Source organism: Nicotiana sylvestris, chromosome 8 (assembly GCF_000393655.2).
Source record: "Nicotiana sylvestris chromosome 8, ASM39365v2, whole genome shotgun sequence".
In the NCBI taxonomy this organism is placed as follows: domain Eukaryota; kingdom Viridiplantae; phylum Streptophyta; class Magnoliopsida; order Solanales; family Solanaceae; genus Nicotiana; species Nicotiana sylvestris.
The window spans coordinates 182790806-182807731 of record NC_091064.1 but is presented as its reverse complement, the minus strand read 5'-3'; the positions used below and the strand labels follow the sequence as shown (position 1 = coordinate 182807731).

The 16926-nt window shown below is 42.5% G+C and overlaps 2 protein-coding genes and 1 non-coding gene across 3 annotated transcripts; 1 reads left to right on the top strand and 2 right to left on the bottom strand.

The window, feature by feature from the left end:
- Positions 1–421: 421 nt before the first annotated feature.
- Positions 422–853, bottom strand: LOC138876104 (uncharacterized). Its single transcript, XM_070154999.1, has one exon. It carries the CDS (start codon positions 851–853, stop codon positions 422–424), a length of 432 nt encoding a protein of 143 aa, XP_070011100.1.
- Positions 854–10579: 9726 nt separating this feature from the next.
- On the bottom strand, positions 10580–11026 carry LOC138876103 (uncharacterized). The gene has a single exon (XM_070154998.1). It carries the CDS (start codon positions 11024–11026, stop codon positions 10580–10582), a length of 447 nt encoding a protein of 148 aa, XP_070011099.1.
- A 4420-nt stretch (positions 11027–15446) lies between these two features.
- LOC138876662 (small nucleolar RNA R71) lies at positions 15447–15553 on the top strand. The gene has a single exon (XR_011402004.1). It is a non-coding gene; the product is annotated as a small nucleolar RNA R71 (small nucleolar RNA).
- The last annotated feature ends 1373 nt before the right edge of the window (positions 15554–16926 follow it).

Below are 16926 nucleotides of genomic sequence, written 5' to 3'. Positions count from 1 at the left end.
CCATAAATGTTGCTGGGGAATTTATCAAGCCAAATGACATTACTAGGAACTCATAATGCCCATATCGAGTCCGAAAAGCTATCTTAGGGACATTGAATGCCCTAATCCTTAACTAATGGTAGCCAGACCTTAGATCTATCTTTGAAAACACTTTGGCACCCTAAAGCTAATCAAATAAGTCAGCAATCCTCAACAATGGATACCTGTTCTTGATGGTGACTTTGTCCAATTGCCGATAATTTATACACATCCTTATCGACCCATCCTTCTTCTTTACAAACAACACGGGCGCACTCCAAGGCGAGATACTAGGTCTAATAAAGCCCTTATCAAGCAAATCTTGCAACTGCTCCTTCAATTCTTTCAACTCTGGTGGGGCCATACAATGTGGCGGAATAGAAATGGGCTGAGTGCCCGAAGCCTAATCAATGCAAAAGTTAATATCTCTGTCGGGTGGCATCCCTGGTAGGTCTGCAAGAAAAACCTCCGGGAACTCCCGAACAACTAGTACAGAATCCATGGAAGGAACCTCCACACTAGAATCACGAACATAAACCAGATAATCCAAAAAACCCTTCTCGACCATAGGTCGAGCCTTCATATAAGAGATAACCCTGCTGGTAGAATGACCAAGAGTCCCTCTCCACTCCAATTGAGGCAACCCCAGCAATGCTAAGTTCATGATCTTGGCATGACAATCCAATATAGCATGATAAGGTGACAACCAATCCATCCCCAAAATGACATTGAAATCAACCATGTCGAGAAGTATGAGATCTACACTAGTCTTGAGACCCCCAATGGTAACCACACATGAGTGATAGACACGATCTACAACAATAGAATCCCCCATCGGTATGGACACATATACGGGAGCACTCAAGGAATCACAAGGCACAACCAAATATGAAGCAAAATAAGAAGACACATAGGAGTATGTAGACCCTAGATCAAATAGAATTGAAGCATCTCTACTGCAAACCGAAACAATACATGTGATAACAACATTGAAGGACTCAGCCTCATGCCTAGCTAGGAAAGCATAACATCAGGGTTGGGCCCCACCACTCTGAACCATATCCCTAGGATGGCCTCCTACTGGTTGGACTCCATCTCCAGTAGCCTAGCCTCTATCTCTAACGGACTGGCCTCCGGGCTGACCCCTACCTCTGGCTGGCTGAGCGGGCGGTGCTGGGATCATGGAACAAGAACCCTGCTGCTGTGGTTGAATACCCACTAATCTCGGACAAGTCCTCCGGATATGCCCATACTCACCACACTCGAAACATCCATCCTAATACTGCGACAGAGAAAGCTGACACTAACCCTGACGAGCCAGCTAACCGCGATAATAACTCTAAAAAGGAGGTGCTCTGATAGGAGTTGGCGGTGAACTATAAGCTGGCTGCCCTGAAGGAGGTACATAAGGACCACGATCCTCTGAAGCTCCGTGGGATGTCTGAAGTGCTGAATGAAACAGCCTGGGAGGATGGACCTTACCAAAAGTACCCAACCTCCATATGAGGCCCCACTGAATCCTCCGGTGTGATGAGGCCTCTTGTCAGACCCCTGACCACTCCCCTGAGCTAAAACCATCTCAACTCGTCTGGCCACATTGGCTTCATCCTGGAAAGAATCTCACTCCCTGACTCCTTAGCCATCTGCAGTCTGATAGGCTGAGCAAGTCCCTTAATAAACCTCCTTCTCTCTCTCTCTCTCTCTCTCTATCTCTCTCTCTCTCGCTCTCTCTCTCTTTCTCTCTTTCAATAGGAAGTATAAGAAGAGCATGACAGGCCAAATCAACAAATCTAGTCTTGTACTGAGTGACAGTCATAGAACCCTGCTAAAGGCACTTGAACTGCCTCCGATAGTCCTCTCTCTGAGTGATAATAAGATACTTCTCCAAAAATAGCTGAGAGAATCGGTCCCAAGTGAGAGCTGGTGACCCAACTATTCTAGCCAAACAATAACCCCTCTACCATTATTTGGTGGAACCTGACAGACGAAAGGCAGCAAAGTCGACCCCATTGGTATCCACTATCTCCATGTTCTACAACACCTCGTAACAACTGTCTACATAGTCCTGGGGATCCTCTAAAGATATACCGCCATAGGTAGTGGTGAAAAGCTTGATAAAACTATCCAATCTCCACAAGGCCTTAGAAGACATAGCTGATCCATCGCCAGTCTGTGCTACAACACTCGGCGGAACTACCCCAACTGGCTGGGCTGCTGGAGTCTGAAACTAGGGATCCATCTACTCCAGAGTGTGAGTTGCGGGAGTATGTGCTCCTCCCCCAGCCCGAGAGACGGCTTGTGCTACAGGGAATGTACTGGCCTGAGTAACACTCTTCATAAAGCCCACTAGACGGACCAAAGCATCCTGAAGCACCGGGGTAGCTATGAACCCCTCTAGAACCTGAGCTGGCCCTGCGGGAATGGTCTGGGCAGGAGCCTCCTTATCAAACTCTACTTGAGGCTCCACCGCTGGTGCTGGTGCTCGAGCTTTTGGCTGAGCCCTGCCACTGCTTTGGCCTTTATCACGGCCTCGTCCTCGTCCTCTGCCCCTTGTAGGAGCTACCACTAGGGGCTCGGGCTATTGATCAACTGATGAAGTGGTACGCGTTCTCGCCATCTGCAAAGGAACAGAGTAGAGAGTTCAATTAGCATTGTGAGATCAAATCGCATGATAGAGAAGAATAGAAGTGAAATTGTTCCTAAGTCTGTAGCCTTTGGGAGTAAGCACAGACGTCTCCGTACCGATTCCTCAGACTCTACTAAGCTTGTTCGTGAATTGTGAGACCTGGGCAACCTAGTGCCCTGATACCAACTTGTCACGACCAGATTTCCCACCGTCGGGACCGTGATGGCGCCTAACATCGCACTCGCTAGGCAAGACAATGTTCCTAAGTCTGTAGCCTTTGGGAGTAAGCACAGACGTCTCCGTACCGATTCCTCAGACTCTACTAAGCTTGTTCGTGAATTGTGAGACCTGGGCAACCTAGTGCCCTGATACCAACTTGTCACGACCAGATTTCCCACCGTCGGGACCGTGATGGCGCCTAACATCGCACTCGCTAGGCAAGACAATGTTGGAGTTATATTCACCATTTCCTTTATATTTTCATAATTTAAAATTTATAAAACTAATTCGAACAGAAATAAATGCGGAAGTATATATTAAACCGGTTATCTATAGGCTATTAAAATACTGAAACTATTATCACCCAAAAACTGGTGTCACAATCCACGAGCTTTCTACGAATTACTACAAATATTGGTCTGAAAGAAGAGGTACATCTGTCTTGAAAGAAAATAAAACAGAAATGTAGAACACAGGAGGGGATGCTAGTGCCAGCGGACGCCTGCAGGACTACCTTGGGTATCATTGATGAATGCTTGCAATCGACCTCTCGATCAGCCACAACCAACTCCAAAATCTGCACAGAAAATGCAGAGTATAGTATTAGTACAACCGACCCAATGTATTGGTAAGTGTCAAGCCTAACTTCGATGAGGTAGTGACGAGGCTAAGGTGGGGAATTTACAATATAACTTGCATACAGTTAATAATAAAGCAAAAGGAAGTACGGAACGAAATAGAATAGAAATTTGTAGTAAAAATAAATACGGAACTCAATTATCTTGCTAGTACCCAACTATAACCAACCCTTAAGAGAGTTACAGTGCTACTGTATAGAATCACAGCAAAGGAAAAATACATAAATAACAAAATGATGCGGCGCGCATCTTGATCCCACCATTTAATCAGTAACAATATGAACATTCACCCTTATTACTTCTTGTTGCAGCGTGCAACCCGATCCCACCAGTCCACCCTTATTACTCCTCAACATATCACCCTTATTACTCCTGTTGTGGCGTGCAACCTGATCCCACTTGTCTACCCTTATTACTCCTTGTTGTGGCGCTCAACCCGATCCCATCAGACAATCACATTTCACCCTTATTCCTCCTATTGCGGTGTGCAACACGATCCCACCATATCAGTACCAATCACACAATAGGAACAAGTATTTCACAATTTATCTCAATTCCTCCACAACATTTATGCCTCAACCAAATCAAACGGAAATCTATACAATTATGAAATCTCATTAATTATTACTACACAGCGAGACCAACCAAAATGTATCTTGAAACACCAATAAACCAACTTAAACCAATAATGTAATACAATGAAACTACAGAATAATTAATACCTTCAGTAAAGTAAACTACATCTAACAAGATGCAATTAGACATAGAAACATCAATAAGCATGTAGCAATTAAGACAAGAAGATAATATATCTGGAACAGGGAAGGGAACAAGCTAAACAAATAATTTGGTGGCGCATAGATACTCGTCAACACACATATACGCCATACATATGGAATTTCACATAGCAACTAAGTCGGGGATCCCTAATCCCTCGATTCAAAGTTAGACCAAACATTTACCTCAATCCAACGGGCAATTCAAAGCTCAATTACCACTTACCTCTCGATTCCACCTCCAATCCACTCGTATCTAGTCATAATTAACTTACTAACATCAATTATCACTAAAGAAATTAATTCTGATACATAATTATAGGTTTCCCAATATTTTCCCCAAAAAGTCAAAAACTAACCCCGGGCCCGTTTGTTCAAAACTCGATATTCGGATCAAAACCCGATTACCCATTCACCCCCGAGCCCGGATATACAATTAGTTTTGGAATCGGACCTCAATTTGAGGTTTAAATCCCCAAATTTCGAAATTCCTAAGTTCTACCCAAAAATCCCCAATTCCACCATGAAAAACTCTAGATTCTAGGATGAAATCTCTTGAAAAGAAGTAAAAGATTGAAAAAAATGAGTTAAGAATCATTTACCGATGATTTGGGGAAGAACTAGCCTTTGGAAAATCGCCTCTTGAAGTTTAGGTTTTGAAAAATGGGAGAATGAATGAAAAATCCCGTCTAAGTCCAAAGTTATCAGTTGCAGATATCACATTTGTGACTAAAGCTTCGCAAATGCGAAGCTCGCAATTGCGAAGGGGCAATCGCAATTGCGATGCCTTCACAATCCTGCTGCCTTCGCAAATGCGAGGAAAGTGTCGTAATTGCGATCATTGACCTCGTAAATGCGAACAAAAGATCGCATTTGCGATCCATATCCTTCCCAGACTCCCTTCGTAAATGCGAAGGAAAGTTCGCAATTGCGAACACAGGCTGGCCCAGCTTCTCTTCACATTTGCGATGAGAAGCTCGCAAATGCGACTTCAACAGTGATCGCAAATGCGAACCCTGACCTCGCATTTGCGAGGTCTGAGGCCTGCAACACAGCTGAAGCACACCAGCTATTTTTCTAAGTTCCAAATCATTCCGTAGCCTATCCAAAACTCACCCGAGCCCTCGGGGCTCCAAACCAAACATACACACAAGTCTTAAAACATCATACGAACTTTCTCATGCGATCAAATCGCCAAAATAACATCAAAAACTATGGATTTAGCACCAAATTGCATGAAACTTTTAAGATAGTTTCAAACATTCTATTTTCTCAACCCAAGGTCCGAATCACGTCAAATAAACTCCGTTTTCACCGAATTTTTACAGACATGACTTAAATATTATATTAAATCTGTATCGGGCTCTAGAACTAAAATACGGGCTCTATACCAATGAGATTAATTGATCACGCCCAACTATGCCTATTAAAAGGACACGCGGACGTTGCAAATATAGTTTGAGTATTTATGCCCAAAGTCGAACCCACAAAGAATTAACCTATCAATTACTTTTATTGGATTTACTAAATTCTATAGAATCAACTTCTCAAAAGTTGTAAATAACAGTTGATGGTATTTCTAATAACTAAGATTGAAAGTAAATAAACAGCTGAAAACTAACTATGATTAAGTTGTAAACAATTAAGAAAAGGTTCTAAGGTTATGATTTCCCATATTGATGGAATCCATTCCGGTTATGTTTCATATAGATTCACCAAATCATCTCTATCAATCATGAGCACTCTTATTACTGTAAATCTCTCCCAAGTAATCACGATAATTTACTAGACGCACTCTCCCGAGATACGCTAGCTGGCTTTGTTTATTACAGCTCACTTTAGATTGCATCCAAGGTTTTGTTATCACTAATCCCGCCTTTAAACCTGCAGTTATTGATCCCTCATATACTTTGGGAGTGATGTTGTTGAACAATTACCTAAATATGCACTCTCTCCCGAGTTATGCACACTAAATAGGCACAGCTAATTGAGGATCATGTCAATTAACTACAACAAACACGTAGTTGAACAAATAGAGATTAAACTGACAAACTATATTAACATCACAAGAAGTCCATCCTTCGATAGGTTCCATCAAAACCCTAGACTAAGGAATTAGCTACTCATGACAAAACAAGATGAAAATACAAAATTATTCATAATGGGTAATTGCAAGAAAATAAAAGAGATAGAAAAACTCTAATGTTTGGTTGATCTTCTCACACTTGTTCTTGCCTCCAAAGTAGTCTAAAAACAAGCTTAAAACAATCTTGGGCAAGTTATTATAGCTTATAAGCGTTTGGAACAAGTTTTCTCGAATTTACACTTTGGTTCAAAACTTTCTGACGCGTGAACAGTGCATCGCGGTCGCGGCAAGATCGCGGCTCGACCACGGTGGGAGCTGATCATTCTGCCTCGAGCTTTTATTTGCCGCGGTCGCAGTGGAATTTGCTCAGGCCATTTTCTCACTTTTTTGTGCTCGGGCAATCCACCACACTCCATCAAAGTTCCTTCCCTAAGCTTTTCCCTTAACGACTCACACCTTGAACATTTTCTCAAAGTTGCACCTAGTAGTGAACAACCTTTACCTCAAAAGTCAAATCTCTCGTGCCATGCAACATTCACACTTACTCAAACAACTCTATACAAGAGTCAAGACTTACCTTTCCTTTGTGAATCACATGCCCTCACATCACACAAGAGAGTAGTTCCACATATGATGATAATTAGAACAATTAGGAACTTAGATAGACAAAATTCACTCACTCTCAAAAAGAACATTCATATGCCACAAAGATGCACCATAAGCTTGCCCGTAGTGTAATACTCTACTAATCGATCCCACTCAGTCTAAGATCAATAGGACTTTACTTGGTTGTAATGTAGGCTAAAGGACGGGTAGGATATATTTGGATATAGTGACTAACCTCCCTAAGCACTTTTAATACAATTACATTAACCTTCAAGACCATACTTATGTCAACCAAACACTCCACCACTTTTATTTAAAAACATCCCCATCCATTAGGTGCAGTTGTAACAAACCACCACTTATCAATTACTACATTTTACTCATTTTTTCCTGTGATTCTTATTCTTTTACTCTTCAATACTCTGCACCTTTTCTCTATTTCAATAGTTCCACTCAAAAACCAAACCACCACCCCACACTTGTGCTTTTTGCAAAATTTCAATACCATTCAAGTGTTTATGGGAGGTAAAAGGGTTCAAACAACAGACTATTCAAACAATTGGGTAAGGCTCGCAATGTGGTTGCCAAAGAAACAGGCTTATAGGCTCAACGGGGTTGACTAAGATGTATTACATTCAGGTGGGTTTACTTTATGTGTCTGGATCAACAAAGAAATGTCTATATCACTTTTAAAACTGAATGAAACTACTATTTCGCTTTGCAAACACACAGCGCAAGTTCTAGGCATCAAATGTGAATCATGGAATATAGTAAAACTCACACACACATGGCACATGACTCACTCCGGATTGATTTATCAAGACATTCCCTTTTGAGTGTTCAAGTTAGATACAAACATACAATTTTAAGGCACTTTAGCAAGATTCAACCATTGAGACTAAGCGTTACACTCTAGTGTCTATTGTGTTCAGGTTTATCAACGCTAAGGGTTTCTCCTTCGATTTTAGCTCATAGGCCATTAATCCTAATCTAAAAATTAAAAATAAATAAAATGAACAAAAACTACCTACATCCGGTTCAAGCTAAACCCTTGAAAAAGAACAGTGACCCAAAGAAAAACCAAGGGGGAGTTACTACACTACCTAAAAATAAAATAAAAATCTTTTTGGTATTTTCTCTAGACTAACTTCCCTCAAGAAAATTGTATAAAGGATCCGTCATCAGGAAGAGTCTCTATATTCCCTTTTTTTTTTCTCGACTTAGTCCCTCAAGAACCCCGCCGAAAGAGATCTGTCCTCGAGACAAGTCACTTACCTATTTTAACTTACCTAATGAACAATTACTCAAAACACCAAAACAATCAAAGCAAAACAAAACAAAACAAACTGAAACAGTCAATTGTTACAAATACATACATACAGTGAAGTATCCCCCACCCCACACTTAAAATGTAGACATGTCCTCATGGCTTAAAGATTTATAGAACAGTGAGGTAAAGGAACTTCCCTAGAGGATAACTCCTAATCGGAGACAGTGTCTGGGTTCACATTGCAAGCACGACCCAAAGCTCTCAGCCAACCTAAGAATTTCTTATCTGACTTCACCTGTCGGTCAGCCACCGCGTCTACGCGGGCACCCAAATTAGTGACTGAGGTACGTAACCTAGCCATCTCCTGCTCCAAAACTGTCATGTGAGTACTTCGGTGGGGCTGAGATGGGCCTGCCTCTTCAACTCTCGGATGTGGTGGGACCTCAGCTACCTCAGCATCATCATCAGATTCATCATCTGATTTATCAACATTTACCGCCGGCTCCATCCCAATTCTGATTTTTCTTGCCAAGAAAGGAGCTTTCAATGGTAGTTTCCCATCAACTCTAAGGTCTTCAGGGACTCTAGCTAGACGGCACAGCCTGGTGACCAGAGAAGGGAAGTAGAAACCCTTAAGCAACTTAGGTGATCTAATGAGCATCTCGTCATAGAGGAGCCGGGCCACATCAAAATCCCTGTGAGCCATGAAACAGTAGATTGCTGACGCCCGTGGTAGATTGACATCAGTAGTGTTGCTGGAAGGCAACAACCGACTATTGATAATAGTTAGCCAATACTTAGCCTCCCAATTGATAGACTGGGAGTTAAGTGTGATCCTGGGCTTTATCCATATGTATTCTCTGTCTGGCACACAGATAGTTTCAAGAAGAGTTCTCCACAAGGAACTTGTTCGGCTAAAAGTACGATAATCATCAGCTTCTCCCCGGAACACTGGCAGCCGATAAACCCTGCGGATGGCCTCGATGGATGAATTGACCGGAGTATTGCACACAGTAACAACACCATTCTCACGCTCTAGGTAGTTTGCATAGAACTTCCTGACCATCTGAACATTGGCCACCTCTAGTACCTCGAAGAAGATGTCCAGCTGACACCTCCTTAATTCATTGAAGATGTTCGGGCATTCCACCTCTAAGGCTTGTCTGTCAATATGCACCTCATGTAGCAATTTTTTTGCTGCCTTTGCATTGTATCTGTCCTCCGCCGGTTGGGAGACAAACCTAGTGCTGTTAAACTGTGGTACACTGGCCTGACTCCTGGCTCTCGAGGAGCTTCCTGGTCCACTAGGGGAGGACCCGGTGTTGCGTCTCTTCCTAGATGAACTCATTATACCTATCAAACAAAGAAACGCCTATTAGTGAGTCTGTGAAATGTGTGACTATGGGTGGTTACTCAGACTTCACCACAACTATGTCACATTATCCCTTATAACTCCATTGGGGCAATTTCCCAAATACCTTGTGGGCAAGGCACTATCCTAATACATATAGACCTCATGAGTACATCAAAACTTCCCCCAAATCAAAGATACTACTACACCATCACACCCCACAATACTTCATTCAACACCCACCAACATACACCTTTCCACCACATTAAACACACAACCCCTTTACCAACCATTCTCAAAAATGAAATTCACAAGAAAAACAAGAGAAAAAAAACTAACAAAAATCGACTAAACATTACTACAACATTACAAACACTTGGCTAGCATATACTACAACAAAATACAAAAAGAAAAGAGAAGGGAGAGATAAGTATTACATACTCGGAAGGGTGAAGGAGTAAGAGGAATGAAGATGGGGGAAGTGGGATGGGTGAAGAAGAAGAAGAAGAGAGGGATTTGGGATTTTTTGGGGGTTAGGGTTTAGAGAGAGAGAGAGGGATTGAGAGTTAGAGAGGGTGGTTAATTGTTTATGGGAGGGAGATTGTTTAAGTGGGGGTTATAAAATTAAAAGAAGAAGAAAAAGAAAGAAAAACAGAAAAAAAATAAAAGAAATTAAAAATACTTGGTACCCACCGCGGTCCCACCGCGGCCGCGATGGGTTTAAAATCGGAGGCAGAAAGGTCACGTCTCACTGTGGTCGCGGTGGGTTCGACAATGTTGAGGCAGAATGTCTGGCCTATACTGCTGTCGCGCCACGGTCGCGATGCTGACGCTCATATTTTTTTATTTTTTTTATATGAAGTTACAAGAAAATACTAACAACAACATTCGTGAGTTGCCTCCCACGCAGCGCCTGATTTAACGTCATGACATGACGCAGACTATCGTATTTAAGGCTCACTCGACCTCTGAGGTTCCGTCAGGTGGATCTATGACACTTCCTTTGTTTCTTTCATGCCTATGTATAGCTTCAATCTCTGCCCATTGACTCTAAATGTTTGAGAGTCCTTCTCCGCGACAATCTCCACAGCTCCTGAAGGGAAGACTTCAACCACTCGAAATGGACCAGACCATCGTGACTTGAGCTTACCAGGGAACAACCGTAATCTTGAGTTATAGAGCAATACCATGTCCCCGGGTTTGAAATGTCGCTCAACAATGTTCTGGTCATGCAACCTCTTCATTCTCTCCTTGTACAACCTTGTGCTCTCAAAAGCAAGATGTCTTAACTCGTCGAGCTCATGCAATTCAGTGATTCTTATTGTGGTCGCAGCCTCAATGTCTAGGTTCAGCTGTTTCAATGCCCACCAAGCATTATGTTCAAGTTCCACTGGCAAATGGTAGGCCTTTCTGAACACCAACTTATATGGCGACATACCAATTGATATTTTAAAAGCAGTTCTATAAGCTCAGAGTGAATCATCTAGCTTTTTCGCCCAATCAGTTCTTGTGGCATTCACAGTCTTGGTTAGCACACTCTTTATCTCTCTAATGGACACTTCAACCTGCCCACTAGTCTGGGGATGATATGGGGTAGCCACCTTGTGTCATACATCATACTTTGCTAGCAGCTTCTCGAAGGCTCTATTACAGAAGTAGGTGCCTTCGTCATTAATAATCGCTCTTGGTGTCCCAAAGCGGGTGAATCTTCAAAAATCCCACCACCACTCTTGCATCATTAGTGGGAAACACTGCAGCTTCTACCCATTTGGACACGTAATCCACAGCAACAAGTATGTACTTATTGCCAAAGGAGCTAACGAAGGGTCCCATGAAGTCAATCCCCCAGACATCAAACACTTCCACCTCTTGAATCGGGTTCATGGGCATCTCATGGCGACGGGAAATGTTCCCGGTCCACTGATATTCATTGCAGCCCTTCACCCATTGGTGCGCATCTTTAAACACTATTGGCCAAAAGAATCCGGCCTCTAGCACTTTCGCAGTTGTCCTGACTCCTCCAAAATGCCCTCCATACGCCGATGCATGACATGCCTGCAAAACAAAAGATTGTTCTATCTCGGGGACGCACCTCCGGATCATATTGTTAACACATATTCGAAATAGGTAAGGTTCATCCCAATAATGCATCTGGCAGTCACGATAAAACTTTTTCTTTTGTACAGAGGAAAGGTCATCGGGAACTATACCGTTGGCCAGGTAGTTTGCAAAGTCTGCATACCATGGCACTTCCTCAAGACTAGTAGCGAGCAGCTGCTCGTCTGGAAAGGTCTCCAGAATATCTTCGACCTCAACAGATTTTTCAGCTCCCTCAAGTCATGATAGATGATCAGCGACTTGGTTTTCTGTTCCCTTACGGACACGAATTTCGAGGTCAAATTCTTGCAGTAGCAACACCCAACAAATCAGGCGCGGCTTAGACTCCTTCTTCTTAATCAAGTACCTAAGAGCTGCATGATCAGTGTATACAATTACCTTAGAGCCAATCAGGTATGATCTGAACTTGTCGAAAGCAAACACCACAACCAACATCTCCTTTTCAGTCACAGTGTAGTTCAGTTGGGCTCCATTCAGCGTTCTACTATCATAGTAGATTGGATGCATTAGCTTCTCTTTCCGCTGTCCTAGCACTGCCGCCACTACGTAGTCACTAGCGTCACACATTAGTTCGAAAGGTTGCTCCTAGTCGAGGGCAACAATGATAGGTGATGTGACCAGCCTCTTTTTCAGCTCCTCGAATACTACCCTGCAATCAACAGAAAACAAGAAAGGGTGATCTTTTTCTAACAACTTACAGAGGGGGTTGACAATTTTTGAGAAGTCTCTTATGAATCTCTAGTAGAAACCGGCATGTCCGAGGAAGCTCCTGATTGCCTTGACTGAAGTTGGAGGGGGCAGCTTTGCTATCACATCCACTTTAGCAAGATCCACCTCAATTCCTTTGCTTGACACCCGGTGCCCTAAGACTATGCCTTCTTGTACCATGAAATGGCACTTCTCCCAGTTAAGAACCAGGTTAGTCTCGATACACCGTTTCAGCACACGAGTCAGATTTATAAGGCACTCATAAAATGAGTTCCCCACCACTGAGAAATCATCCATGAACACCTCCATTTTGTCCTCTACCATGTTAGTGAATATGGACATCATGCACCTTTGGAATGTGGCGGGTGCATTGCATAGGCCAAAGGGAATCCTCCGAAAGGCATAAATGCCATACGGGAAAGTGAAGGAAGTCTTCTCTATATCCTATGGTGCAATGGAGATCTGATTGTACCCTGAGTACCCATCCAGAAAATAGAAGTGTGACCTCCCTGCCAATTTATCGAACATCTGATCAATAAAGGGAAGTGGGAAGTGGTCTTTCCGGGTGGCGAGATTTAACTTTCTGTAATCCATGCAAATTCTCCAGCCCGTGACGGTTCTCGTAGAGATCAATTCATTATTTTCATTTTTAACTACCATCATGCCACCCTTTTTAGGTACACATTGAACCGGACTAACCCAGCTGCTATCAGAGATTGGGAAAATGATTCCCGCATCTAACAATTTTCTTCTTTCTTCACCACTTCCTTCATATTGGGGTTCAGCCTTCTTTGGTATTCTTTGGAAGGTTTGTGTCCCTCTTCCAGCAGAATTTTGTGCATACAATAGGCGGGATTGATCCTCTTTATGTCTGTCATGGTCCACCCAATGACAGTCTTACACTCTTTGAGTACCTACAAGAGTTGTTGTGCCTGCACATCTAACAAAGTAGATGAGATAATAACAGGTAATGTGGAGTCAGGTCCAAGGAACTCATACCTGAGATGGGCGGGCAGTGGCTTTAATTCCAGCTTTGGTGGTTCTTCAATGGATGGCTTGGCTGGAGGAATTTCTCTATTTTCCAGGTGCAAAGGCTCAAATTCAAGAGTTCTATCCCAGAACCCTCTGCCCTCTAATGCCAACACCCATTCTGCCAGTTCTTCTCCATTTACCTCATCTAAATTCATCAGACATGCAGCAAGAAGGTCCTCAATAGTCAACATCTCATCATCAGTCTCTATGATTACATCCACGACATCAATAAGAGAGTAATTGGAGAATTCACTTGGTCGCCTCATAGATTTTTGCACATTGAATGTTATCTCTTCGTCGTTCAATCTCATCTTTAGCTCCCCAGTCTCACAATCTATGAGAGCTCTTCCCGTGGCCAAGAATGGCCTTCCCAAAATTATGGGAATCTCTTCATCCACTTTGCAGTCTAAGATCACAAAATCTGCAGGGAACATAAATTTCCTTGCCTGAATCAACACATCATCCAGGAAACCAAAGGGTCTTTTTACAGTCCTATCAGCCAGCTGCAACAACATAGAGGTGGGTCAAGCTCTTCCAATCCCCGGCCTCTTATAAATCGCCAGGGGCATAAGATTTATGTTGGCCCCTAGATCACATAGTGCCTTAGCAAAAGCAAAATTACCAATAGTGCATGGAATTGTAAAGCTCCCTGGGTCAGACAGCCTTTCCGCAATTGGTTTAGTCACCACTGCACTACAGGTCTGAGTAAGAGTAACTGTGGCCAAGTCTTGGAAATCAAATTTTCAGGACATCAAGTCCTTCATCATTTTTGCATACCCAGGCATCTCTTTCAAAGCATCAATCAATGGAATATTTATCTGGATTTGTTTCAGCATCATCAAGAATTTCTTGTATTGCTCCTCTTTTTGGTACTTAGTCAGCCTCTGAGGGAATGGGGCAGGAGGTCTCTTCTTCCCAATGATTTGGGATTAATCTTTGTCAGCTGCCACCTCAACGACTGGTTCCTGGGTTGTCTCAGCTTCTTTCTCAGTCTGAATCTGAATGTTATTTTCTTCCTAGGCAGGCTGGACTATCACCTCTGTCAGTTTCGTTGACTCATCCAGCTCAATGGGCACTGGTATGAGTGTCTCAGCCTATCTGGTTTCTCGAGCTCTCTCTTGCTCTACATCCAAATCTTTGCCATTACGTAGACTCACTGCCATCAGCTGCTTCGGGCCTTGATCTTTTGGATTTATCTGGGTGTCTGCAGGTAATGTCCCATGAGGACGATTATTCAGAGACATCGAAATTTGGCCCATATGCACTTCAATATTCTTGATAGCTGAATCAAGTGTATCTACTCTGTCACTAATTTTTGCATTAGACTCAATAACCTGCTGCATCATTGCCTCAAGTCTAGCAAACCCATTTTCCTGCCTTCCACCATACTGCTGCTGAGGAGGGTAATACCCCTGCTGCTGATTCTGATTATTATATTCCTGTGGCCTTGGGTAAGGTGCCATATTGTTAGGGGGTCTCATACCTCCCATGTTCCCATTGTTGAACTGTGGCTGGCCTGGCCTGTACTGCTGATTCCGCTGGCCCCAATTCTGACCACCCTGTCTCTGGCCTCCATAATTAGACACATAGGTCATGTCTTCAGGGTAGTGATGATGATCAAGTTCTGCATTCCACTGGTTACCAATTGGTTGACTGATGCAAGATGTGCACAAGCCCCCATTGGTAGTATCTACAATATGTACTTGTTGCGTCTGCCCTGACTCTTCCACCTTTTTGGTGAGTATACTCATTTGTGTCAATAAGGTAGACATATTTTCATCCATATAGTTGGATGGATTGAAGGGCAATGAGTGAACCACTATAGTGATAGGTGCATTCCTGGATGTCCATCCCGAATTCTATGCCATCTTGTCAAGTAGACTCTGGCCATCTCTCCATGTTTTGCTCAAAAATGCTCCACTAGCTGAAGCATCAACAATGTTCTTCATGCTATCTGACAATCCCATGTAAAACCGATGCCCCAACATTAGATTTGGAATACCATGGTGCGGACATATGACCATCATCTCTTTAAAACGCTCCGATGTTTCATGCAGTGTCTCCATTGGTCTCTATTTAAAACTCAAAATTTCATCAATTTGTTGAGCAGTTTTGTTGGGTAGGTGGAACTTGTTATGGAATTGCTTGAATAACTCCTCCCAAATTGTTATGGAATTTATGGGGAGTGAGTTTAGCCAGGTCTGGGCAGCTCCTGTCACTGAGAATGGAAACAATAATAGCTTGATTGCTTCCAGAGTTACGTTGGGTTGCCTTTGGGTTTTGTAGATAGATAGGAAATTCTTCAAATGCTGTTGAGGATCTTCGACTTGTGACCCCGAAAATAGTCCCTTGTTTTGCAACAAGTGCAACATGTTATTCGTGATTTGGAATGATTCAGCCTGTATCTGTGGGACTACAATCGTTGTGGCCAGATTTTCAGTTGTGAGTTGTGCCCAGTCATAGAGAGAAGCCTCTGGCACAAGAGGTGCCACTGGCACTATTGGTACAACTGGGTCTTCCTCGTGATCTCCCATGTCTGTTTCGAATTGTTCAGTTGTTTGTTGTTGTTTGTTTTTCCGGTTGGCCCGATTCAAGGCCTTGAAAACTTTCTCGGGATCTGATAATGCTTCAAATACTTCACCAGTTCTCGAAGAGTTTCTAGGCATGCACCTGTACAACCAAGTCAACAAACATTAAAATTTCAATATATAGATTGGGTGTAGAGAAAACTGACTACACTAAGAATTTTTGTATTTCATTCAATTGTAATTGATAATACCGTTAATTCCCCGGCAACGTCGCTAAAATTTGATCACGCCCAACTATGCCTATTAAAAGGACACGCGGACGTTGCAAATATAATCTGAGTATTTATGCCCAGAGTTGAACCCACAAAGAATTAACCTATCAATTACTTTCGTTGGATTACTAAATTCTATGGAATCAGCTTCCCAAATGTTGTAAATAAAAGTTGATGGTATTTCTAATAACTAAGACTGAAAGTAAATAAACAGCTGAAAACTAACTATGATTAAGTTGTAAACAATTAAGAGAAGGTTCTAAGGTTATGATTTCCCTTATTGATGGAATCTCTTCCGGTTATGTTTCATATAGATTCACCAAATCATCTCTATCAATCATGAGCACTCTTATTACCGTAAATCTCTCCCGAGTAATCACGATAATTTACTAGACGCACTCTCCCGAGATACGCTAGCTGGCTTTGTTTATTACAACTCACTTTAGATTGCACCCAAGGCTTTGTTATCCCTAATCCCGCCTTTAAACCTGCAGTTATTGATCCCTCATATACTTTGGGTGTGGTGTTGTTGAACAATTACCTAAATATGCACTCTCTCCCGAGTTATGCACACTAAATAGGCACAGCTAATTGAGGATCCTGTCAATTAACTACAATAAACACGTAGTTGAACAAATAGAGATTAAACTGGCAAACTATATTAACATCACAAGAAGT